The sequence below is a fragment of the Sinohyriopsis cumingii genome, chromosome 6, assembly GCF_028554795.1.
Source record: "Sinohyriopsis cumingii isolate HCF-2022 chromosome 6, ASM2855479v2, whole genome shotgun sequence".
NCBI classification, from domain to species: Eukaryota; Metazoa; Mollusca; class Bivalvia; order Unionida; family Unionidae; genus Sinohyriopsis; species Sinohyriopsis cumingii.
In genome coordinates, this window is record NC_142966.1 from 151,103,363 (window position 1) to 151,129,721 (window position 26,359).

The window sequence follows — 26,359 nt, forward strand, 5'->3', positions numbered from 1 at the left end:
CTTTCAATTATTTAATAATATGACAGATCTCAGTGATTAGATGCATTTAAGCAGAAATAATTTGGGGCCTTGCATGAGTTTAAACTCACATTCAATGTACCATTGCCTTATAGAATGGGTACTAGAGATATGGTTTATTAAGATTGCTGTCATGATATTTGCTGTATTTCTGAAGAGATTTTGATGAAACTTTGGATATATACATTTCGTATGTGTTTTAATAATTTGATTACCAGCAGCATCTGGGTATAATACAGGGTGAGTAGCATCGAATTGGCAGGGCTTGTTACGACCCTAGAGACTGTTTTTGAAACTGATTTTGATGATACTGAAGATATTCTCTGATGTTATGAACATCTTGGATGGTTATAATTGCCACTATGCATATGAATGAGATTTTCATGCATCTGGTTGCCTTAATAGGTCAGTCCCACCCCCAAGTGGATGTATTTCCAAACAAAGTTTTAAAAATATTTTATCACATAACTCCTGTGTTATCTATATTCACATACCCATATCATATTTATCCTTTATACAAGTGTAATCATTACAGGTGAAGTTATGTCATTTAAAGCACAGAGATGATTTCCTATATATGGGAATGCTCTTAAATCTTTGCTTACAACTGATGTGTATATCCACTGGATACACTTGCCTTGCCTCTGCATACATGTGAACCTTCTGCATGGGAGGGTTTTTCTTACAAGTTTAGAGGTGTCTCCTATCATTCCCTGAAATCTCCCACATCTGCAGAATTATTAGCGAAAAGTTATTTTTTCTTTATATTCATATTCTGATTACAGTATGGTATATGTACGACAATACTGCTTGTGACCATATGACTGAACAGTCTTAAATGGGGCAAGATAATGCAGTTGCCAATGTCGCCTTTTATCCTGTTGGCATGGTTGGCTACATTCATTGTTTGAAATTTCTGGAGGTGGATGATAGTATATCTCAGCTGAAGTTGTTTAGAAAGAATTAAAGACGGTAATTCATTATGGTGTGTTACTAAAGAGCCCAGTCAGCATCAAATATTAAACATTCCTTTGAATCTCTCCATAAGGTCTGTTCCACTTCAGTGCTTACAATGTGTCCAGATGAATGAGAGCCTATGCTATGTTTAATCAAAAGGAATTTGGACAGGATTAGAAATGTTATTGTTCCTTGAAGTAGCCCGACAGTGGGTCAGTTTGAATTCCGTGTTTAAGGTGTGTCTAGATGTCTAAGCGTATCAATGTCAAAACACTAAATTCCTAGCAACCAAAATATCTCAAATCCAATGATGCTTGGAAACAGGAATTTTATTGGTTGCAATCATGTTCAAAGGAACATAAATATGCATTCTGTTCTTCCTGTAAAGATGATTTTAAGGTTTTGTTATGCTGGCAAGAATGCAGAATTCCAATCTTATAAAGGATATTAACTGGGACAACAAAAGTTTGCTATTGCTGAAAAACATGTTTGCAGAATCTACATAAAAAATGCATACAGTTAGATGTGTCAAGACACTATTTGCCAACTTCGTATTCGAGCATAATCTTTCATGAGTGACCATCTGGGGAATGCAGCCAGTGATCATGATGTTTAGGCAAAATATGTGTTTGACAATACTATGAACAACCACATGACATAATCTGATATAAAAGCCTCTGAGCTGGATTTAATCCTTTGTAAACATGAATGTTAACCAGTCTAAAGTACATGTCACTAATTGCCATTTTAATCCATTATGCCTGAGGTGACTGTTGTCATTGTACTTGTTTTAGTCTTTATAATACTAGTCAGTCATTTTTGGATTTGATTGTTGTTATTGAAGAGTGGTGATAGTGATGATAATGATAACAAAGGTGTATGCTAATTATGCTTAAGTCACATGGGTGTAATTGTATAATATATGTGTTTGTGCTTCATATCAAGAATCTTATTGGCATTAAAACGATATTAGAATTAGACCCAGACAGTACCAACCTTGAGCAGTTCTGTCAGGCAGTCAGTAATCTGAATTTAGCCTCAGGCTGGAAATGATTTAAAATTCTTGGTGGAATCAGAGTTGTGCTGGCGTTGCCACATTCCAATACAGACAATAAAAGGGACATTTATGTTTCTGAGGTAAATTAGCTGACTCCAGAGGAAACAGGTTCCATTAACAGTGCATATCTCATTAACAATGATGAGGACTGCCACCAAAATGAATATAATCCAGCAATGATCTAAGAAATGCTAAACACACTTGTGATAAATATAAGAACAGTATGAATGGCAATAAGTTACTGTGAAAGGACTGACTTGATTAGGGGATGTGCATATTTTAATGTTTAAAATGTAAATTTGTTTAGTAGCTGTAATTTTTGTTCATTTACATGCTAAAAATCTGGTTGTTGAAAATACTCCATTTGGAGACCAAAACTCCTGACTGCATATTAAAAATTAGACTGATCTGTCCTGACCTGACCTGTCTTTTCCATCATGTGTATGCTTCATTGACTGATAAATCCACTTGTAAGCAAGCACAACTACATGCCATAGCAGACATCTGCTTGATGTTTATGCATACTAAATCTTGGTGATGGATAGATCTGTCTGTTTTCAAGTTACATTCTTTCTTATTAGTGAATAACTTTAGGTAAAATGACAAATAACCAGTTAAATTTGTGTTAACAAATGATTGTTCTTACTAAATTTAGAGATTTTGCGGAATTTTGCAGCATATAATAATATGTGTATTTGTAGTTGAGAATGGAAATAATGGCTTTTGCTTACACTAGTGATTCAGAATAAGAATGTTAGGTGTTTTGGAGGATGAAATTGGAGATTGATTTAACACATGTTGGCAATGGCACTGAATTATCTTTTTTGTCCATTTGGTCAGAAAATGAGACAGAAGCCAATGATGAAGACAGTAAGGTGTGGATAAGAGAGGAACAAAGTCCAAAAGTCAGAGTTTACTGAATGTTTTGGCCCAACTTTCATTTTGGATGAGGGGAAGAAAAAGATTCTTTTTTTCTTAAAATTATGTCCCCCAGGCATCAGTTGAAGGAATTGTAGCACAAACTAATATATATGCAGCAAGCTCTGTGGAGGCAAAGCCAGATTCCAGATACTGTATTTGGGAATGTACCTGATAGTCAATAAAGCACTATTTTTCCTTGCTTAACTTTACACAAAGAGTTCTTTATCAGTTCAGACAAGCGTGGTAGCCTTTCAAGACTCTCTTTACTATTTTACAAATGTTTCCATTTTAATGATGTGTATTGCTAGTAGAGGTACTGAAATTTAAACTAAAAAAGTTTTCTTATGGCAGCTATTTAGTAAGTTTTTGCCATGTTAAAAGGGTGAGTCAGTTGGTGTAAGCCATGCATAGTCTTTTTCACATTTAAGCCTTTTGGTCAACATAACTGGAATACTTAAAAGATTCATATAGTCCCAAACCCACTGAGCTATATTGCAAGGATCATGCAAAGGTGTAAGTGTTTCTTCATGTTAAATTGGTATTGTCATACAAATCTTGATATGCTCTGAAGACTTTCATAGAATTATTTTGTAAATGTATTGTGTATCATTATGTTTGATACAAAAGAAACTATAAATGACTCAATATTTTCAGGTCATCCATACATTACAAGGATGCAAAGAATACAGGTATTAAAGCAGTCTGGCCTGCTTCAAGAGAAACTTACATGGAGGGACATAGATTCCATCTCAGTCAATCTTCAGGTTGACAGACACCTCAGTTGCCTTGAAGTGATGCAGATACAGGACAGATCACAACCTGAGAAAAAAGCTGCTGACATGCTTCTCAGTATAGTTCTTGTAAAGCCATCAGCTGTGTCAGCATTCATGAAGATCCTGGAGTCTAAAAGTCACTTGTTCAACATAGCAGAAAGAATCAACAGGACAGAAATATCAAAAGAAGAAATGGAGAGTAAGAAACATCCTTAGTGTTTAGCTCACCTAACTCTTAGACCATTTGGTAGCTATTTTGGGCCTGATGGCTTTATGTCATGTTTCTGTCAACTTTTGCTTGATGCTGTCATGAATGCTATAGGTGGACAGATTTTGATCACATACTTTATTTATTTGAGATCTTGGAGAAACTTGAATATACATGTGTGATATTTACACATAGTAATTATTGATCTGGCACTATATTCTTAAAACATCTGAAGCTAGAAACTTGAGCTCAAACTTTGAGTCCTGAAATGTGGACCATTTATATTAGAATAAAGTTAGAATTATCAGTCTTTCTGTATCTTTGAAGCTTTCAATTATTTAATAATATGACAGATCTCAGTGATTAGATGCATTTAAGCAGAAATAATTTGGGGCCTTGCATGAGTTTAAACTCACATTCAGTCTACCATTGCCTTATAGAATGGGTACTAGAGATATGGTTTATTAAGATTGCTGTCATGATATTTGCTGTATTTCTGAAGAGATTTTGATGAAACTTTGGATATATACATTTCGTATGTGTTTTAATAATTTGATTACCAGCAGCATCTGGGTATAATACAGGGTGAGTAGCATCGAATTGGCAGGGCTTGTTACGACCCTAGAGACCGTTTTTGAAACTGATTTTGATGATACTGAAGATATTCTCTGATGTTATGAACATCTTGGATGGTTATAATTGCCACTATGCATATGAATGAGATTTTCATGCATCTGGTTGCCTTAATAGGTCAGTCCCACCCCCAAGTGGATGTATCTCCAAACAAAGTTTTAAAAATATTTTATCACATAACTCCTGTGTTATCTATATTCACATACCCATATCATATTTATCCTTTATACAAGTGTAATCATTACAGGTGAAGTTATGTCATTTAAAGCACAGAGATGATTTCCTATATATGGGAATGCTCTTAAATCTTTGCTTACAACTGATGTGTATATCCACTGGATACACTTGCCTTGCCTCTGCATACATGTGAACCTTCTGCATGGGAGGGTTTTTCTTACAAGTTTAGAGGTGTCTCCTATCATTCCCTGAAATCTCCCACATCTGCAGAATTATTAGCGAAAAGTTATTTTTTCTTTATATTCATATTCTGATTACAGTATGGTATATGTACGAAAATACTGCTTGTGACCATATGACTGAACAGTCTTAAATGGGGCAAGATAATGCAGTTGCCAATGTCGCCTTTTATCCTGTTGGCATGGTTGGCTACATTCATTGTTTGAAATTTCTGGAGGTGGATGATAGTATATCTCAGCTGAAGTTGTTTAGAAAGAATTAAAGACGGTAATTCATTATGGTGTGTTACTAAAGAGCCCAGTCAGCATCAAATATTAAACATTCCTTTGAATCTCTCCATAAGGTCTGTTCCACTTCAGTGCTTACAATGTGTCCAGATGAATGAGAGCCTATGCTATGTTTAATCAAAAGGAATTTGGACAGGATTAGAAATGTTATTGTTCCTTGAAGTAGCCCGACAGTGGGTCAGTTTGAATTCCGTGTTTAAGGTGTGTCTAGATGTCTAAGCGTATCAATGTCAAAACACTAAATTCCTAGCAACCAAAATATCTCAAATCCAATGATGCTTGGAAACAGGAATTTTATTGGTTGCAATCATGTTCAAAGGAACATAAATATGCATTCTGTTCTTCCTGTAAAGATGATTTTAAGGTTTTGTTATGCTGGCAAGAATGCAGAATTCCAATCTTATAAAGGATATTAACTGGGACAACAAAAGTTTGCTATTGCTGAAAAACATGTTTGCAGAATCTGCATAAAAAATGCATACAGTTAGATGTGTCAAGACACTATTTGCCAACTTCGTATTCGAGCATAATCTTTCATGAGTGACCATCTGGGGAATGCAGCCAGTGATCATGATGTTTAGGCAAAATATGTGTTTGACAATACTATGAACAACCACATGACATAATCTGATATAAAAGCCTCTGAACTGGATTTAATCCTTTGTAAACATGAATGTTAACCAGTCTAAAGTACATGTCACTAATTGCCATTTTAATCCATTATGCCTGAGGTGACTGTTGTCATTGTACTTGTTTTAGTGTTTATAATACTAGTCAGTCATTTTTGGATTTGATTGTTATTATTGAAGAGTGGTGATAGTGATGATAATGATAACAAAGGTGTATGCTAATTATGCTTAAGTCACATGGGTGTAATTGTATAATATATGTGTTTGTGCTTCATATCAAGAATCTTATTGGCATTAAAACGATATTAGAATTAGACCCAGACAGTACCAACCTTGAGCAGTTCTGTCAGGCAGTCAGTAATCTGAATTTAGCCTCAGGCTGGAAATGATTTAAAATTCTTGGTGGAATCAGAGTTGTGCTGGCGTTGCCACATTCCAATACAGACAATAAAAGGGACATTTATGTTTCTGAGGTAAATTAGCTGACTCCAGAGGAAACAGGTTCCATTAACAGTGCATATCTCATGAACAATGATGAGGACTGCCACCAAAATGAATATAATCCAGCAATGATCTAAGAAATGCTAAACACACTTGTGTTAAATATAAGAACAGTATGAATGGCAATAAGTTACTGTGAAAGGACTGACTTGATTTAGGGGATGTGCATATTTTAATGTTTAAAATGTAAATTTGTTTAGTAGTTGTAATTTTTGTTCATTTACATGCTAAAAATCTGGTTGTTGAAAATACTCCATTTGGAGATCAAAACTCCTGACTGCATATTAAAAATTAGACTGATCTGTCCTGACCTGACCTGTCTTTTCCATCATGTGTATGCTTCATTGACTGATAAATCCACTTGTAAGCAAGCACAACTACATGCCATAGCAGACATCTGCTGGATGGTTATGCATATAAGTTACATTCGTTCTTATTGGTCAATAACCTTAGGTAAAATGACAAATAACCAGAGTTGTGTTAACAAATAATTGTTCTTACTAAATTTAGAGATTTTGTGAAATTTTGCAGCATATAATAATATGTGCATTTGTAGTTGAGAATGGAAATAATGGCTTTTGCTTACACTAGTGATTCAGAATAAGAATTTTAGGAGTTTCTGAGGATAAAATTGGAGATTGATTTAACACATGTAGGCAATGGCACTGAATTATCTTTTTTGTCCATTTGGTCAGAAAATGAGACAGAAGCCAGTGATGAAGACAGTGAGGTATGGATAAGAGAGGAACAAAGTCCAAACGTCAGAGTTTACTGAACATTTTGGCCCAACTTTCATTTTGGATGAGGGGAAGAAAGAGATTATTTTTTTCTTAAAATTATGTCCCCTAGGCATCAATTGAAGGAATTGTGGAACAAACTGATATCTATGCAGCAAGATCAGTGGAGACCTAGCCAGATTCCAGATACTGTATTTGGGAATGTACCTGAAAGTCAATAAATCACCATTTTTTGTTGCTTAAATTTACACAAAGAGTTCTTTATCAGTTCAGACAAGCGTGGTAGCCTTTCAAGACTTTTTCTTTACTATTTTACAAATGTTTTTATTTTAATGATGTGTATTGTTTGTTGAGGTACTTAAAATTTAAACTAAAAGAGAGTTTTCTTATGGCAGCTGTTCAGTAAGTTTTTGCTAAGTTAAAAGGGTGAGTTAGTTGATGTAAGCCAAGCATAGTCTTTGGCACATTTAAGCCTTTTGGACAACATAACTGGAAGACTTAAAAGTTTCATACAGTCCCACACCCACTGAGCTATATTGCAAGCATCATGCAAAAGTATAAGTGTTTCTTCATGTCAAATTGGTATTGTCATACAAATCTTGATATGCTCTGAAGACTTTCATAGAATTATTTTGTAACTGTATTGTCTATCATTATGTTTGGTACAAAAGAAACTATAAATGACTCAATGTTTTTCAGGTCATCCATACATTACAAGGATGCAAAGAATACAGGTATTAAAGCAGTCTGGCCTGCTTCAGGAGAAACTTACATGGTGGGACATAGATTCAATTTCAGACAATCTTAAGGTTGACAGACACCTCAGCTGCCTTGAAGTGGAGCAGATACAGGACAGTTCACAACCAGAGAAAAAAGCTGCTGACATGCTTCTCAGTGTAGTACTTGTAAAGCCATCAGCTGTGTCAGCATTCATGAAGATCCTGGAGTCTAAAAGTCACTTGTTAAACATAGCAGAAAGAATCCACAGGACAGAAATATCAAAAGAAGAAATGGAGAGTAAGAAACATCCTTAGTGTTTAGCTCACCTAACTCTTAGACCATTTGGTAGCTATTTTGGGGCCTGATGGCTTTATGTCATGTTTCTGTCAACTTTTGCTTGATGCTGTCATGAATGCTATAGGTGGACAGATTTTGATCCCATACTTTATTTATTTTGAGATCTTGGAGAAACTTGAATATACATGTGTGATATTTACACATAGTAATTACATGACCTAGTACTATATTCTTAAAACATCTGAAGCTAAAAACTTGAGCTCAAACTTTGAGTCCTGAAATGTGGACCTTTTGTGTTAGAATAAAGTTAGAATCATCAGTCTTTCTGTATCTTTGAAACTTTCAATTATTTAATAACATGACAGATCTCAGTGATTACATGCACTGAAGCAGAAATAATTATGGGCCTTGCATGAGTTTAAACTCACATTCAGTGTACCATTGCCTTATTTGTGAAGAGATTTTGATGAAACTTTGGATCTGTACATTTGGTAAGTGTTTTAATAATTTGATTGCATAGCAAGATCTGGTTATAATACTGGGTGATGAAGCATCGAATTGGCAGGGCTTGTTACGACCTTGAGACTATTTTTGAAACTGATTTTGATGATACTTAAGATATTCTCTGATGTTATGAACATCTTGGATGGTTATAATTGCCACTATGCATATGAATGAGATTTTCGTGCATCTGGTTGCCTTAATAGGTCATTCCCACCCCCAAGTGGATGTATTTCCAAACAAAGTTTTCAAAATATTTTATTACATAACTCCTGTCTTAAATGTATTCACATAAACATATCATATTTATCCTTTATACAAGTGTAATCATTACAGGTGAAATTATGTCATTTAAAGCACAGAGATAATTTCCTACGTATGAGAATGCACTTAACTCTTTGCTTACCACTGATGTGTATATCCACTGGATACACTTGCCATGCCTCAGCATACATGTGAACCTCCTGCATGGGATGGTTTTTCTCACAAGTTTAGAGATGTCTCCCATCATTCCCTGAAATCTCCAACATATGCAGAATTATTACTGAAAAGTTATTTTTTCTTTATATTCATATTCTGATTACAGTATAGTATATGTACGACAATACTGCTTGTGATCATATGACTGAACATTCTTAAACGGGGCAAGATAATGCAGTTGCCAATGTCGCCTTTTATCCTGTTGGCATGGTTGGCTGGCTTCATTGTTTGAAATTTCTTGAGGTGGATGATAGTATATCTCAGCTGAAGTTGTTCAGAAAGAATTAAAGGCGGTAATTCATTATGGTTCTGTTGCTAAAGAGCCCATTGAGCATAAAATAATAAATATTACTTTAAATCTCTCCATAAGGTCTGTTCCACTTCAGTGCTTAAGGTTTGTCCAGATGAATGAGAGTCTATACTATGTTTAATGAAAAGCAATATGGACAGGATTAGAAATGTTATTGTTCCTTGAAGTGGCCCGACAGTGGGTCAGTTCGAATCCCATGTTTAAGGTTTGTCTAGATGTCTAAGCATATCAACGTCAAAACACTAAATTCCTAGCAACTAGAATATCTCAGATTCAATGATGCTTGGAAACAGGAATTTTATTGGTTGCAATCATGTTCAAAGGAATATAAATAAGCATTCTGTTCTTCCTGTAAAGATTATTTTAAGGTCTTGTTATGCTAGCAAGAATGCAGAATTCCAATCTTATAAAGGATATTAACTGGGACAACAAAAGTTTGCTATTGCTGGAAAACAAGTTTGCAGAATCTGCATAAAAAATGCATAAAATTGGATGTGTCAAGACACTATTTGCCAACTTCCTATTCAAACATAATCTCTCATGAGTGACCGTCTGGGGAATGCAGCCAGTGATCATGATGTTTAGGCAAAATATGTGTTTGACTGTACTATGAACAGCCACATCAAAAAATCTGATATAAAAGCCTCTGGACTGGATTTAATCCTTTCTGAACATGAATGTTAACCAGTCTAAAGTACATGTCACTAACTGCCATTTTAATCCATTATGCCTGAGGTGACTGTTGTCATTGTCCTTGTTTTAGTGTTTATAATACTAGTCAGTCATTTTTCAGATTTGATTGACATTATTAAAGAGTGGTGATAGTGAAGATAATGATAACAAAGGTGTCTGCTAATTATGCTTAAGTCACATGGGTGTATTTGTATAATATATGTGTTTGTGCTTCATATCAAGAATCTTATTGGCATTAATACAATATTAGAATTAGATCCAGACAGTACCAACCTTGAGCAGTTCTGGCAGGCAGTCAGTAATCTGAATCTACCCTCAGGCTGGAAATGATTTAAATTTCTTGGTGGAATCAGAGTTGTGCTGGCGTTGCCACATTCCAATACAATGAAAGGGACATTTATGTTTCTGAGGAAAATTAGGCTGACTCCAGAGGAAACAGGTTCCATTAACAGTACATATCTCATGAACAGTGATGAGGACTGCCACCAAAATGAATATAATCCAGCAATGATCTAAGAAATGCTAAACACACTTGTGATAAATATAAGAACAGTATGAATGACAATAATTTACTGTGAAAGGACTGACTTGATTAGGAGATGTGCATATTTTAATGTTTAAAATGTAAATTTGTTTGTAGTTGTAATTTTCATTCGTTTATGTGATAAAATCTGGTTCCTTAAAAATACTCCATTTGGAGGTCTAAAGTCCTGACCAAGTTTTTAAAATAGGTATGATCTGTCCTGACCTGACCTGTCTTTTGAATCACATGTCTGCATCAGTGACTGATAAATCCGCTTGTAAGCAAGCACAACTACATGCCATAGCAGACATCTACTTGACGGTTATGCATACTAATTCTTAGTGATCAATAGATCTGCTTTCCGTCTTCAAGTTACAATCGTTCTTATTGGTCAATAACTTTCAGTAAAAGGACAAATAAACAATCATTGTTGTGTTAACAAATAATTGTTCTTACCAAATTTAGAGATTTTGTGGAATTTTGCAGCATATGATAATATGTGCATTTGTAGTTGAGAATGGAAATTATGGCTTTTGCTTACAGTAGTGATTCAGAATAAGAATTTTAGGTGTTCTGGAGGATGAAATTGGATATTGACTTAACACATGTTGGCAATGACACTGAATTATCTTTGTCCAGTTGGTTAGAAAATGAGACAGAAGCTAATGATGAAGACAGTGAGATGTGGATAAGAGAGGAACAAAGTCCAAAAGTCAGAGTTTACTGAACGTTTTGGCCCAACTTTCAGTTTGGATGAGGGGAAGAAAGAGATTATTTTTTTCTTAAAATTATGTCCCCCAGGCATCAATTGAAGGAATTGTGGAACAAACTAATATCTATGCAGCAAGATCAATTTAGGCGAAGCCAGATTCCAGATACTGTATTTGGGAATGTACCTGAAAGTCAATAAATCACTATTTTTTCTTGCTTAAATTTACACAGAAAGTGGTTTCTCAGTTCAGACAAGCGTGGTAGCCTTTCAAGACTTTCTTTACTATTTGACAAATATTTCCATTTTAATAATGTGTATTGTTTGTCGAGGTACTGAAATTTAAACTAAAAAAGGAGTTTTCTTATGACAGATGTTCAGTAAGTTTTTGCCAAGTTAAAAGGGTGAGTCACTTGGTGTAAGCCATGGAAAGTCTTTGGCACATTTAAGCATTTTGATCAACATAATTGGAAGACTTAAAAGTTACATATAGTCCCACACCCACTGAGCTCTATTGCAAGCATCATGCAGAAGTATAAGTGTTTCATCATATGTCATATTGGTATTGTCATACAAATCTTGATATGCTCTGAAGACTTTCATAGAATTATTTTGTAACTGTATTGTCTATCATTATGTTTGGTACAAAAGAAACTATAAATGACTCAATATTTTTCAGGTCATCCATACATTACAAGGATGCAAAGAATACAGGTATTAAAGCAGTCTGGCCTGCTTCAAGAGAAACTTACATGGAGGGACATAGATTCAGTTTCAGACAATCTTAAGGTTGACAGACACCTCAGCTGCCTTGAAGTGGAGCAGATACAGGACAGATCACAACCAGAGAAAAAAGCTGCTGACATGCTTCTCAGTGTAGTACTTGTAAAGCCATCAGCTGTGTCAGCATTCATGAAGATCCTGGAGTCTAAAAGTCACTTGTTAAACATAGCAGAAAGAATCAACAGGACAGAAATATCAAGAGAAGAAATGGAGAGTAAGAAACATCCTTTGTGTTTAGTTCACCTAACTCTTAGACCATTTGTTAGCTTTCTTGGGGCCTGATGGCTTTATGTCATGTTTCTGTCAACTTTTGCTTGATGCTATCATGAATGCTATAGGTGGACAGATTTTGATCACATACTTTATTTATTTGAGATCTTGGAGAAACTTGAATATACATGTGTGATATTTACACATAGTAATTACATGACCTGGCTATATTCTTAAAACATCTGAAGTTAGAAACTTGAGCTCAAACTTTGAGTCCTGAAATGTGGACCGTTTGTATTAGAATAAAGTTAGAATCATCAGTCTTTCTGTATCTTTGAAGCTTTCAATTATTTAATAACATGACAGATCTCAGTGATTTGATGCATTGAAGCAGAAATAATTATGGGCCTTGCATGAGTTTAAACTCACATTCAGTGTACCATTGCCTTATAGAATGGGTACTAGAGCTATGATTTATTAAGATTGCTGTCATAATATTTGCTGTATTTGTGAAGAGATTTTGATGAAACTTTGGATCTGTACATTTGGTAAGTGTTTTAATAATTTGATTGCATAGCAACATCTGGTTATAATATTGGGTGATGAAGCATCGAATTGGCAGGGCTTGTTATGACCCTAGAGACTATTTTTGAAACTGATTTTGATGATACTTAAGATATTCTCTGATGTTATGAACATCTTGGATGGTTATAATTGCCACTATGCATATGAATGAGATTTTCATGCATCTTGTTGCCTTAATAGGTCATTCCCACCCCCAAGTGGATGTATTTCCAAACAAAGTTTTCAAGATATTTTATTACATAACTCCTGTCTTATCTGTATTCACATAAACGTATCATATTTATCCTTTATACAAGTGTAATCATTACAGGTGAAGTTATGTCATTTAAAGCACAGAGATGATTTCCTATGTATGGGAATGCACTTAACTCTTTGCTTACCACTGATGTGTATATCCACTGGATACACTTGCCATGCCTCAGCATACATGTGAACCTCCTGCATGGGAGGGTTTTTCTCACAAGTTTAGAGATGTCTCCCATCATTCCCTGAAATCTCCAACATATGCAGAATTATTAGTGAAAAGTTATTTTTTCTATATATTCATATTCTGATTACAGTATGGTATATGTACGACAATACTGCTTGTGATCATATGACTGAACATTCTTAAATGGGGCAAGATAATGCAGTTGCCAATGTCACCTTTTATCCTGTTGGCATGGTTGGCTGGCTTCATTGTTTGAAATTTCTTGAGGTGGATGATAGTATATCTCAGCTGAAGTTGTTCAGAAAGAATTAAAGACGGTAATTCATTATGGTTCGTTGCTAAAGAGCCCATTGAGCATAAAATAATAAACATTACTTTAAATCTCTCCATAAGGTCTGTTCCACTTCAGTGCTTAAGGTTTGTCCAGATGAATGAGAGTCTATACTATGTTTAATCAAAAGCAATATGGACAGGATTAGAAATGTTATTTTTGCTTGAAGTGGCCCGACAGTGGGTCAGTTTGAATCCCATGTTTAAGGTGTATCTAGATGTCTAAGCGTATCAACGTCAAAACACTAAATTCCTAGCAACTAGAATATCTCAGATCCAGTGATGCTTGGAAACAGGAATTTTATTGGTTGCAATCATGTTCAAAGGAATATAAATAAGCATTCTGTTCTTCCTGTAAAGATGATTTTAAGGTCTTGTTATGCTGGCAAGAATGCAGAATTCCAATCTTATAAAGGATATTAACTGGGACAACAAATGTTTGCTATTGCTGGAAAACAAGTTTGCAGAATCTGCATAAAAAATGCATCAAATTGGATGTGTCAAGACACTATTTGCCAACTTCATATTCGAACATAATCTCTCATGAGTGACCATCTGGGGAATGCAGCCAGTGATCATGATGTTTAGGCAAAATATGTGTTTGACAGTACTATGAACAGCCACATCAAAAAATCTGATATAAAAGCCTCTGAACTGGATTTAATTCTTTTCTAAACATGAATGTTAACCAGTCTAAAGTACATGTCACTAACTGCCATTTTAATCCATTATGCCTGAGGTGACTGTTGTCATTGTCCTTGTTTTAGTGTTTATAATACTAGTCAGTCATTTTTCAGATTTGATTGACATTATTAAAGAGTGGTGATAGTGAAGATAATGATAACAAAGGTGTCTGCTAATTATGCTTAAGTCACATGGGTGTAATTGTATAATATATGTGTTAGTGCTTCATATCAAGAATCTTATTGGCATTAAAACGATATTAGAATTAGATCCAGACAGTACCAACCTTGAGCAGTTCTGGCAGGCAGTCAGTAATCTCAATCTAGCCTCAGGCTGGAAAATGATTTAAATTTCTTGGTGGAATCAGAGTTGTGCTGGCGTTGCCACATTCCAATACAGACAATAAAAGGGACATTTATGTTTCTGAGGAAAATTAGGCTGACTCCAGAGGAAACAGGTTCCATTAACAGTACATATCTCATGAACAATGATGAGGACTGCCACCAAAATGAATATAATCCAGCAATGATCTAAGAAATGCTAAACACACTTGTGATAAATATAAGAACAGTATGAATGACAATAATTTACTGTGAAAGGACTGACTTGATTAGGGGATGTGCATATTTTAATGTTTCAAATGTAAATTTGTTTTGTAGTTGTAATTTTCATTCGTTTATGTGATAAAATCTGGTTCCTTAAAAATACTCCATTTGGAGGTCTAAAGTCCTGACCAAGTTTTTAAAATAGGTATGATCTGTCCTGACCTGACCTGTCTTTTGAATCACATGTCTACATCAGTGACTGATAAATCCGCTTGTAAGCAAGCACAACTACATGCCATAGCAGACATCTACTTGACGGTTATGCATACTAATTCTTAGTGATCAATAGATCTGCTTTCCGTCTTCAAGTTACAGTCGTTCTTATTGGTCAATAACTTTCAGTAAAAGGACAAATAAACAATCATTGTTGTGTTAACAAATAATTGTTCTTACCAAATTTAGAGATTTTGTGGAATTTTGCAGCATATGATAATATGTGCATTTGTAGTTGAGAATGGAAATTATGGCTTTTGCTTACAGTAGTGATTCAGAATAAGAATTTTAGGTGTTCTGGAGGATGAAATTGGATATTGACTTAACACATGTTGGCAATGACACTGAATTATCTTTGTCCAGTTGGTTAGAAAATGAGACAGAAGCTAATGATGAAGACAGTGAGATGTGGATAAGAGAGGAACAAAGTCCAAAAGTCAGAGTTTACTGAACGTTTTGGCCCAACTTTCAGTTTGGATGAGGGGAAGAAAGAGATTATTTTTTTCTTAAAATTATGTCCCCCAGGCATCAATTGAAGGAATTGTGGAACAAACTAATATCTATGCAGCAAGATCAATTTAGGCGAAGCCAGATTCCAGATACTGTATTTGGGAATGTACCTGAAAGTCAATAAATCACTATTTTTTCTTGCTTAAATTTACACAGAAAGTGGTTTCTCAGTTCAGACAAGCGTGGTAGCCTTTCAAGACTTTCTTTACTATTTGACAAATATTTCCATTTTAATAATGTGTATTGTTTGTCGAGGTACTGAAATTTAAACTAAAAATGGAGTTTTCTTATGACAGATGTTCAGTAAGTTTTTGCCAAGTTAAAAGGGTGAGTCACTTGGTGTAAGCCAAGGAAAGTCTTTGGCACATTTAAGCATTTTGATCAACATAATTGGAAGACTTAAAAGTTACATATAGTCCCACACCCACTGAGCTCTAATTGCAAGCATCATGCAGAAGTATAAGTGTTTCATCATATGTCATATTGGTATATTGTCACACAAATCTTGATATGCTCTGAAGACTTTCATAGAATTATTTTGTAACTGTATTGTCTATCATTATGTTTGGTACAAAAGAAACTATAAATGACTCAATATTTTTCAGGTCATCCATACATTACAAGGATGCAAAGAATACAGGTATTAAAGCAGTCTGGCCTGCTTCAAGAGAAACTTACATGGAGGGACATAGATTCAATTTCAGACAATCTTAAGGTTGACAGACACCTCAGCTGCCTTGAAGTGGAGCAGATACAGGACAGATCACAACCAGAGAAAAAAGCTGCTGACATGCTTCTCAGTGTAGTACTTGTAAAGCCATCAGCTGTGTCAGCATTCATGAAGATCCTGGAGTCTAAAAGTCACTTGTTAAACATAGCAGAAAGAATCCACAGGACAGAAATATCAAGAGAAGAAATGGAGAGTAAGAAACATCCTTAGTGTTTAGCTCACCTAACTCTTAGACCATTTGTTAGCTTTCTTGGGGCCTGATGGCTTTATGTCATGTTTCTGTCAACTTTTGCTTGATGCTGTCATGAATGCTATAGGTGGACAGATTTTGATCACATACTTTATTTATTTGAGATCTTGGAGAAACTTGAATATACATGTGTGATATTTACACATAGTAATTACATGACCTGGCTATATTCTTAAAACATCTGAAGTTAGAAACTTGAGCTCAAACTTTGAGTCCTGAAATGTGGACCTTTTGTATTAGAATAAAGTTAGAATCATCAGTCTTTCTGTATCTTTGAAGCTTTCAATTATTTAATAACATGACAGATCTCAGTGATTTGATGCATTGAAGCAGAAATAATTATGGGCCTTGCATGAGTTTAAACTCACATTCAGTGTACCATTGCCTTATAGAATGGGTACTAGAGCTATGATCTATTAAGATTGCTGTCATAATATTTGCTGTATTTGTGAAGAGATTTTGATGAAACTTTGGATCTGTACATTTGGTAAGTATTTTAATAATTTGATTGCATAGCAACATCTGGTTATAATACTGGGTGATGAAGCATCGAATTGGCAGGGCTTGTTACGACCCTAGAGACTTTTTTGAAACTGATTTTGATGATACTTAAGATATTCTCTGATGTTATGAACATCTTGGATGTTTATAATTGCCACTATGCATATGAATGAGATTTTCATGCATCTGGTTGCCTTAATAGGTCATTCCCACCCCCAAGTGGATGTATTTCCAAACAAAGTTTTCAAAATATTTTATCACATAACTCCTGTGTTATCTGTATTCACATACCCATATCATATTTATCCTTTATACAAGTGTAATCATTACAGGTGAATTTATGTCATTTAAAGCACAGAGATAATTTCCTGTGTATGAGAATACACTTAACTCTTTGCTTACCACTGATGTGTATATCCACTGGATACACTTGCCATGCCTCAGCATACATGTGAACCTCCTGCATGGGATGGTTTTTCTCACAAGTTTAGTGATGTCTCCCATCATTCCCTGAAATCTCCAACATATGCAGAATTATTAGTGAAAAGTTATTTTTTCTATATATTCATATTCTGATTACAGTATGGTATATGTACGACAATACTGCTTGTGATCATATGACTGAACATTCTTAAATGGGGCAAGATAATGCAGTTGCCAATGTCACCTTTTATCCTGTTGGCATGGTTGGCTGGCTTCATTGTTTGAAATTTCTTGAGGTGGATGATAGTATATCTCAGCTGAAGTTGTTCAGAAAGAATTAAAGACGGTAATTCATTATGGTTCTGTTGCTAAAGAGCCCAATGAGCATAAAATAATAAACATTACTTTGAATCTCTCCATAAGGTCTGTTCCACTTCAGTGCTTAAGGTTTGTCCAGATGAATGAGAGTCTATACTATGTTTAATCAAAAGCAATATGGACAGGATTAGAAATGTTATTTTTGCTTGAAGTGGCCCGACAGTGGGTCAGTTTGAATCCCATGTTTAAGGTGTGTCTAGATGTCTAAGCGTATCAATGTCAAAACACTAAATTCCTAGCAACTAGAATATCTCAAATCCAATGATGCTTGGAAACAGGAATTTTATTGGTTGCAATCGTGTTCAAAGGAACATAAATAAGCATTCTGTTCTTCCTGTAAAGATGATTTTAAGGTCTTGTTATGCTGGCAAGAATGCAGAATTCCAATCTTATAAAGGATATTAACTGGGACAACAAAAGTTTGCTATTGCTGAAAAAAAATGTTTGCAGAATCAGCATAAAAAATTCATAAAGTTGGATGTGTCAAGACACTATTTGCCAACTTCATATTCAAACATAATCTCTGAGTGACCGTCTGGGGAATGCAGCCAGTGATCATGATGTTTAGGCAAAATATATGTTTGACAGTACTATGAAGAACCACATCAGAAAATCTGATATAAAAGCCTCTGAGCTGGATTTAATCCTTTCTAAACATGAATGTTAACCAGTCTAAAGTACATGTCACTAACTGCCATTTTAATCCATTATGCCTGAGGTGACTGTTGTCATTGTCCTTGTTTTAGTGTTTATAATACTAGTCAGTCATTTTTCAGATTTGATTGTCATTATTGAAGAGTGGTGATAGTGATAATAATGATAACAAAGGTGTCTGCTAATTATGCTAAGTCAGATGGGTGTAATTGTATAATATATGTGTTTGTGCTTCATATCAAGAATCTTATTGGCATTAAAACGATATTAGAATTAGACCCAGACAGTACCAACCTTGAGCAGTTCTGGCAGGCAGTCAGTAATCTGAATCTAGCCTCAGGCTGGAAATGATTTAAAATTCTTGGTGGAATCAGAGTTGTGCTGGCGTTGCCACATTCCAATACAGACAATAAAAGGGACATTTAGAGATTTTGTGGAATTTTGCAGCATATAATAATATGTGCATTTGTAGTTGAGAATGGAAATAATGGCTTTTGCTTACACTAGTGATTCAGAATAAGAATTTTAGGTGTTTCTGAGGATGAAATTGGAGATTGACTTAACACATGTTGGCAATGACACTGAATTTTCTTCTTTGTCCAGTTGGTTAGAAAATGAGACAGAAGCCCATGATGAAGACAGTAAGGTGTGGATAAGAGAGGAAAAAAGTCCAAAAGTCAGAGTTTACTGAAACTTTTGGCCCAACTTTCAGTTTGGATGAGGGGAAGAAAGAGATTAATTGTTTTCTTAAAATTATGTCCCCCAGGCATCAGTTGAAGGAATTGTGGAAGAAACTAATATCTGTGCAGCAAGATCAGTGGAGGCGAAGCCAGATTCCAGGTTCTGTATTTGGGAATGTACCTGAAAGTCAATAAATCACTATTTTTCCTTGCTTAAATTTACGCAAAGAGTGCTTTATCAGTTCAGACAAGTGTGGTAGCCTTTCAAGACTCTTTATTTCCTATTTTACAAATGGTTCCATTTTAATGATGTGTATTGAAGTAGAGGTACTGAAATTAAAACTAAAACAAGTTTTCTTGTGGCAGCCGTTCAGTAAGTTTTTGCCAAGTTAAAAGAATGAGTCAGTTTGTGTAAGCCAAGCATAGTCTTTGGCACATTTAAGCATTTTGGTCAACATAACTGGAAGGCTTAAGAGTTTCATATAGTCCCAAACCCACTGAGCTATATTGCAAGCATCATGCAGAGGTGTAAGTGTTTCTTCATATGTTAAATTGGTATTGTCATACAAATCTTGATACGCTCATAGACTTTCATAGAATTATTTTGTAAATGTATTGTGTATCATTATGTTTGATACAAAAGAAATCATAAATGACTCAATATTTTTCAGGTCATCCATACATTACAAAGATGCAAAGAATACAGGTATTAAAGCAGTATGACCTGCTTCAAGAGAAACTTATATGGAGTGACATCGATTCCATCTCAGATAATCTTAAGGTTGACAGACACCTCAGTTGGCTTGAAGTGGAGCAGATACAGGACAGATCACAACCTGAGAGAAACAGTGCTGACATGCTTCTCAATGTAGTACTTGTAAAGCCATCAGCTGTGTCAGCATTCATGAAGATCCTGGAGTCTGAAAGTCACTTGTTAAACATAGCAGAAAGAATCAACAGGACAGAAATATCAAGAGAAGAAATGGAGAGTAAGAAACATCCTTAGTGTTTAGCTCACCTAACTCTTAGACCATTTGTTAGCTATTTTGGAGCCTGATGGCTTTATGTCATGTTTCTATCAACTTTTGCTTGATGCTGTCATGAATGCTATAGGTGGACAGATTTTGATCACATACTTTATTTATTTTGAGACCTTGGAGAAACTTGAATATACATGTGTGATATTTACACATAGTAATTACATGACCTGGCTATATTCTTAAAACATCTGAAGCTAGAAACTTGAGCTCAAACTTTGAGTCCTGAAATGTGGACATATTTTTGTATTTATTTAGAAGAAAGTTAGAATCAGTCTTTCTGTATCTTTTAAGTTTTCATTTATACAATATTATGACAGATATCATTGATATAGAGGTATTCCAACTATCAGAAATAATTTTGTCCTTGAGTTTGAACTTGCATTCATCACTCACACTTTGCGAATAATGACTGGATTTCTGGTTGATTGTGCTTGCTATCATCATAGAGGCCTTACTTCTGAAAAGAATTTTATGAAATGTAGAATATAGACTGATGTTTTTTTGGTCTTTGTATTAATTTGGGTATATTGCAAGTTGATCAAGAATCTAAAGGGCAGGGCTTGTTGCCACCCTAGAGACAAATATTTGTTCAATTATTGAGACACTGTTTGGTAACTTTATAGTCAAACATAATCTGTCATGAGCAACCATCTGGAGAAGGCAACCAGCAGTCTAGGATTTTAGGCAAAATGTGTTCATAAACACCACTGAACTTGATTGAATCCTTTCCAAATAGGAAGATCAACCAAACTCAAAAGTACGTGTCACTAACTGCCATTGTAATCAGTAATTCCTGGGAATGAATATGGTGGTCTTTATGTCAGTTTATAATACTTGTAAATTATTTGATTGTCATTATTAAAGAGTGGTGATATTGAGGATCATGATAAAAACAAGAGTGTCTGCAAGTTAGACTTAAGTCAGAAGAGTGTAATTGTAATATATATGTGTTTGTACTTCGTATCAAGAATCTTATTGGCATTAAAACAATATTAGAATTAGACCCAGACAGTACCAACCTTAAGCAGTTCTGTCAGGCAGTCAGTAATCTGAATCTAGCCTCAGGCTGGAAATGATTTAAAATTCTTGGTGGAATCAGAGTTGTGCTGACATTGCCACATTCCAATACAGACAATAAAAGGGATATTTTTCTTTATGGTTGACTCCATAGGAAATCATTATCCAGTAACAGTACATCATCTCCTGTGTGTTTAGACGAACATTGATGAGGACTGCATATCTGTTTGCTGGTTATGCATCCTAAAGCTTAGCGATGCATAAATCTGCTTTGTATGTTCCTATTGCATTCATTCTTATTGGTCTGTAACAGGAGGTAAAATTATACTTAACCAATCAAAATAGTGTTAAATGATTGTTCTTACTATATACAGGGACACCATATTGTTACAGAATCTGGTGATGAAGACGGTGAAGTGTGGACAAGAGAGCTGTATGGTCCAAAAGTCACACAGTTTAATGATAGCTTTGGTGCAACTTTTGTTTTGGATGAGGGGAAGAAAGAGATTGATTTTTTTTTCTTTAAATATTATCCCATGGCACGAACTAATGGCTGTACAGCAAAATGTATGGAGAAGAAGCCTGATTCACTCTGGCAACCCGGAACAATGGAAGAAATGCTGGACTTTCTAGACATAGATTTGATTTTGTTAATCCTGACATTTCTGACCTATGCTATATATGCTATGAAGATAATTTTTCACTCCCAAACCCCTAACACAACCATTTAGAAAAACATGATTTTCATTAATCTTCTGAAAAAATGTAAAACAAACTTCAAAGACCCCTCAGTATATGCCCATAACATCTATGTATAAACAGTAAACATATCATTGTAAAACTATTCTTGGTGCATTTAATCAACTAATTTTGATAGGGGCAATTAAAAGGCAACATGTTCATGTATAAACAACCCTTCACTTCAAATATTACTTAATTGGCTGACGATAGCAAAGACTCAGCCCATTTGGATCATTTGGGTGGGTAAAGTTTGCAAAGTGGAACAACCTAATTTGCTTCAGGTCGTAGATAAAACTACAGTTATTACATATCATTCCTTGCCTTGAATGAGAATTTTTATTAAAGATTACATGCAAGTTTGTGAACAGCAGCAGTTTTTTTTTTTACTTTTATTTTACTCCATATATAAAACTCAAAGTGTGATTATTTCAGTAGCCAGAATAGTGTTCAAGTGTGATTCATTTTTGAAGACAGGCTGTTAAAGTATGTTTCCTGTGATTTATGAAACTAGGAGCTATCAGCAAAGCATGTACAGTCAAGCAAAATTTAAAACTGGTTGACAGTTTGATATTGTGAAACACAGCTGCAAGGGAGGAGCATTTGATTCATTGCATATACTGCAGATATTCACATGAGTCATTCTGGAGTGTACCACATCTTTCCAAATAGCAAACCAGAACATATTGAATATGCTGAATTGAACATTAAGATTTGATCTCCTTATTATCATTTATTATGTTAACTGTGGCAACTGTTAATTGACCCATGCCTTTCCGGATGATGATTTTAGCCATGAAATAGATTGATTGAAAGACAACAAAAAACACATGCTCATGTTTGCACAGTTGATTGGTGTTAATAAGGAGATTGTGTTAACATCCATACTGGACAGAGGTCTTTATTACTACTGTATATAAGTAAGGCACAATTAAACACAGTCAGACTGCATCAGATAACTTTTCCAACAATGCTAACATTATGGTCATTAAGGACAACTCGGCTCTGACTAGGGTTCTCTCAGAGAATCCAGGTGGGAAGTTTGAGCAGCAGGAATATCCAGTCTCTAATGAATGCAGAGATTAATGCAAATTACACTTATATAATTTTCAAACCCTCTACTGAACAAATGATAGCAGCTACATAAGCCTATATTTTGCAGTCCAATGGATTGTAAGGACACAAACTTGGTGTATGTTTTTATTTAATGTCAGTGTGGTTGTGATTATATGAGTATTTGTACATATGTTTATGCATGTGGTGATATGTGACAATGCTAAGTCTACCAACTATTTTTTCTGTCAAAATCTACCAAATAATTTTCTTTTGTAAGACCCACATGAAACTGGAGGTACAAGGGTGTCTACTGACCAGGGTTCCCATGCTACCAGGAAACTGGAAAAAAGTTGGAAGAATTTATAATGTTTTTCCCAACCATGGAAAGGCCTTGAATTTTGCAAATATTGATGAAAGTAGGGAAAAAACCAGGAATTTTCTGCCACCACATGACACCAGAAGCAATTATGTAATTGAGCTGTAACTGAGCTGACCATGAGTTAAATTTATAGAGTTCTGACTAGAATATTCAGAGGTTGCAATATGGATCATTTGGGTGCTTGCCATAAACATATTTGTTGAGTCAATCCATACATTCAGTGGATTGGATTCATCTAGTAGACTGGTTGTTTCACAGACAGCTTGATATCCATATCTTTACTTACATGGAAGGTATGAAAACCAGTCTAGCATCACAAGCAGCCAACATGGTGGCGGTAAAGTGTAGCTGCTTACAAGATGGCCTAGCAAACTTAAGTGCTGTTATATTGAGTCATACCTGCATGAAATTGATATGAAAATTATTTATTTTCTCAGAAATTGTGAATATTACAATTGTTTTGTGTTTAAGGCAAGATAAAACTGTGGTTTTATTGAAATTTGACTTTATATTCATGAGTTTCATTGCTAGTTGCACAAGTACACAAGTCTCCCAACCCACATGTTCATGAAATAGATCCAGTAGTCACATAATATCAATAATAACCCTTTTCAAATGTTGTTGAAAAAATTATGAAGATATTACATGAAAGTCAAATACTATTTCTAGGGGAAAAAATAAAATAATAAAAACACAAAATTCACGTGACTGCCTTGTTGATAATTGCTCTCAGCTTGATGAATCTGACTGTCCAGATTGCTGTAACAGCAACAGGTTTCTGGCTGCTTTTCTTGAAATATGTTGAAAATTATATGTTCAGTTTTTTTTTACAAAAGGTCTCTGACTTTCATTTAATATAATTTTATTTTTGTACAGTGTTGTTGATATCATGTGATAATTGGACTTTTAATGTTGTAGTTTGAGATTTTTATAATCATGTGACTAATAATGCAAATTGCAAGTACTGGGTTAGGTTACATCTATGCTGTAGTTTCATCTGGTCTGTCAGTGGATTAAAGACAACAATTATAATACTTTCTGGGAAAGTAAATCATTTTCCTATCAATTTCTTGCAGGAATGACTCAATGTAACATAGTATAAGTTTGCTAGGCCTGTTTGTATGTAATTACCATAGGTCACTTCCACACAGTGGCAGCAAATTCCAATTTTTTTATAGGCAATTGTTATGACTCTACACCACAACCTAAATGTCCAAATGCCGAAAATGGGTGGGATTATTCGAAGGAACCCAGATTAGAAAACGGACTACCATTTGTTTTAAGTAACATATTTAGTCTAAAATGCTGAATCTCTGAGCTGATCATTGGTGCTAAACTATTACACTGTGACATGTACGTTGAAGCATTGGTTTCAAATCTTTTGTAAAATGCAGGTGAAATGGGAGATTGTCATCCCTTATATTGTATATTAAAAAACAATATGAGCTCCCATGATTATCAGTACAGGTTTGAGTAATAGTTTATCAAATTACAAGCAGACATATGTTGATTTTACAGGAAAGTGAATAGATAATTATGAAGGGGTTTTTTTGGTCAAAATTTAAACCTACCCTTTTGTAAATATGTTTTTTTAATGATGGATTTTTAACCAAATCATCTTGAGGAGTTAGGTTTTTTGAAAAATCTTGTTTTGGGTTTTGTTTGCACATAATAATTCAGGGTTAAACTTTTTTCTTTACAAAATATGATTCTAATTTTATTTTTTTCTTACTGTGGTAGGACATGTTTACTTTATAACATGCATATAAATTGTTCTCCTGATTTACAACTGATTATTCTGATTTCTTTAGAATTAAAGGTTTGAAAGGAAACAAAGCCAACTTATGTTCATTATGTTGTTTCCTCATAGCAACATAATGGAAGTCATCAAAGTTAGAAGTTATATTCTATACTTTGAAATGACTTTACATTCCAATTTATAGTAATATAGTCAGACTTTTTTCGTTTTATACATTTTATGATTTGGTAGCATTATCATCTTTTCTGACTTGGATTTTTTGGGGGAGTCTTGAAATAAAAACATCTTTTGATTTAAAAAATGCATGTTTTATAAGCAAAAACGTTCTTTAATTCCATTCGTTAATGGTCATATGTGAACCTTGAAAAAATTAATTTCAACCTGGAAATTACCTGGAAAGTTATCTTTAAAAAGCATGGGAACTATGACTGAACAACAGCATTGGACAGTAAGTAGCATATGAACAGGCAGTATCGATAGTGCCTCATGGCGCCTACTATATTCTATACTCTTTCTCTATTGCACCTTATAAGTGATAGCACTGTCCCCATAGCAGAGAGAGTATAGATTGAGATATGCATTGACACCTCTTTTGTTGGCTTAATATGTGCAGTAAGCGTAGCTATATTTTGACAGCTCCATTTCTTGGTGTGCTGGTTGGCTACTATTGTGTGGCCATGGGCAAGGCACTTGACAGAATAGCTTCAGCTCTAACTTTGTGATGCTATGCCATAATCAACCATTTCTTGGCTATTTAAATATGTTTTAGTTAACATTGATAATTCATTATTTTAGACTACCTTGATGCTTGCAAATGGCAATCAACAAGTGTTCAGTAACTCTTGCCCCTTACTTCCCCTTGCTACTGCCAGGTGTCACTAGTTTTTAAGCTTCGCATGTACTGATAACACGTACATTATACCTCCAAACAATCCAAGCCATCTTAGCGCTAAATTGGACCATCCGAAGTTAAATTTGGATTTATTGTGTTGGACAATCATTCTTCTACAGGTTGTATACATTATTTTAACAA

General features: G+C 34.7%; 1 protein-coding gene across 1 annotated transcript in view; it reads left to right on the forward strand.

Annotated features, from left to right (window-relative positions):
• Nucleotides 1-26,359, forward strand: part of LOC149798264 (uncharacterized) — a 160,975-nt gene that overhangs the window by 65,093 nt on the left and 69,523 nt on the right. Inside the window, exons 14-18 of the mRNA XM_089960859.1 lie at nucleotides 3,608-3,925; nucleotides 7,838-8,155; nucleotides 12,051-12,368; nucleotides 16,327-16,644; nucleotides 20,009-20,326. Coding sequence (XP_089816985.1) covers nucleotides 3,608-3,925; nucleotides 7,838-8,155; nucleotides 12,051-12,368; nucleotides 16,327-16,644; nucleotides 20,009-20,326 — 1,590 coding nt within the window. The remainder of the gene's footprint in view (nucleotides 1-3,607; nucleotides 3,926-7,837; nucleotides 8,156-12,050; nucleotides 12,369-16,326; nucleotides 16,645-20,008; nucleotides 20,327-26,359) is intronic.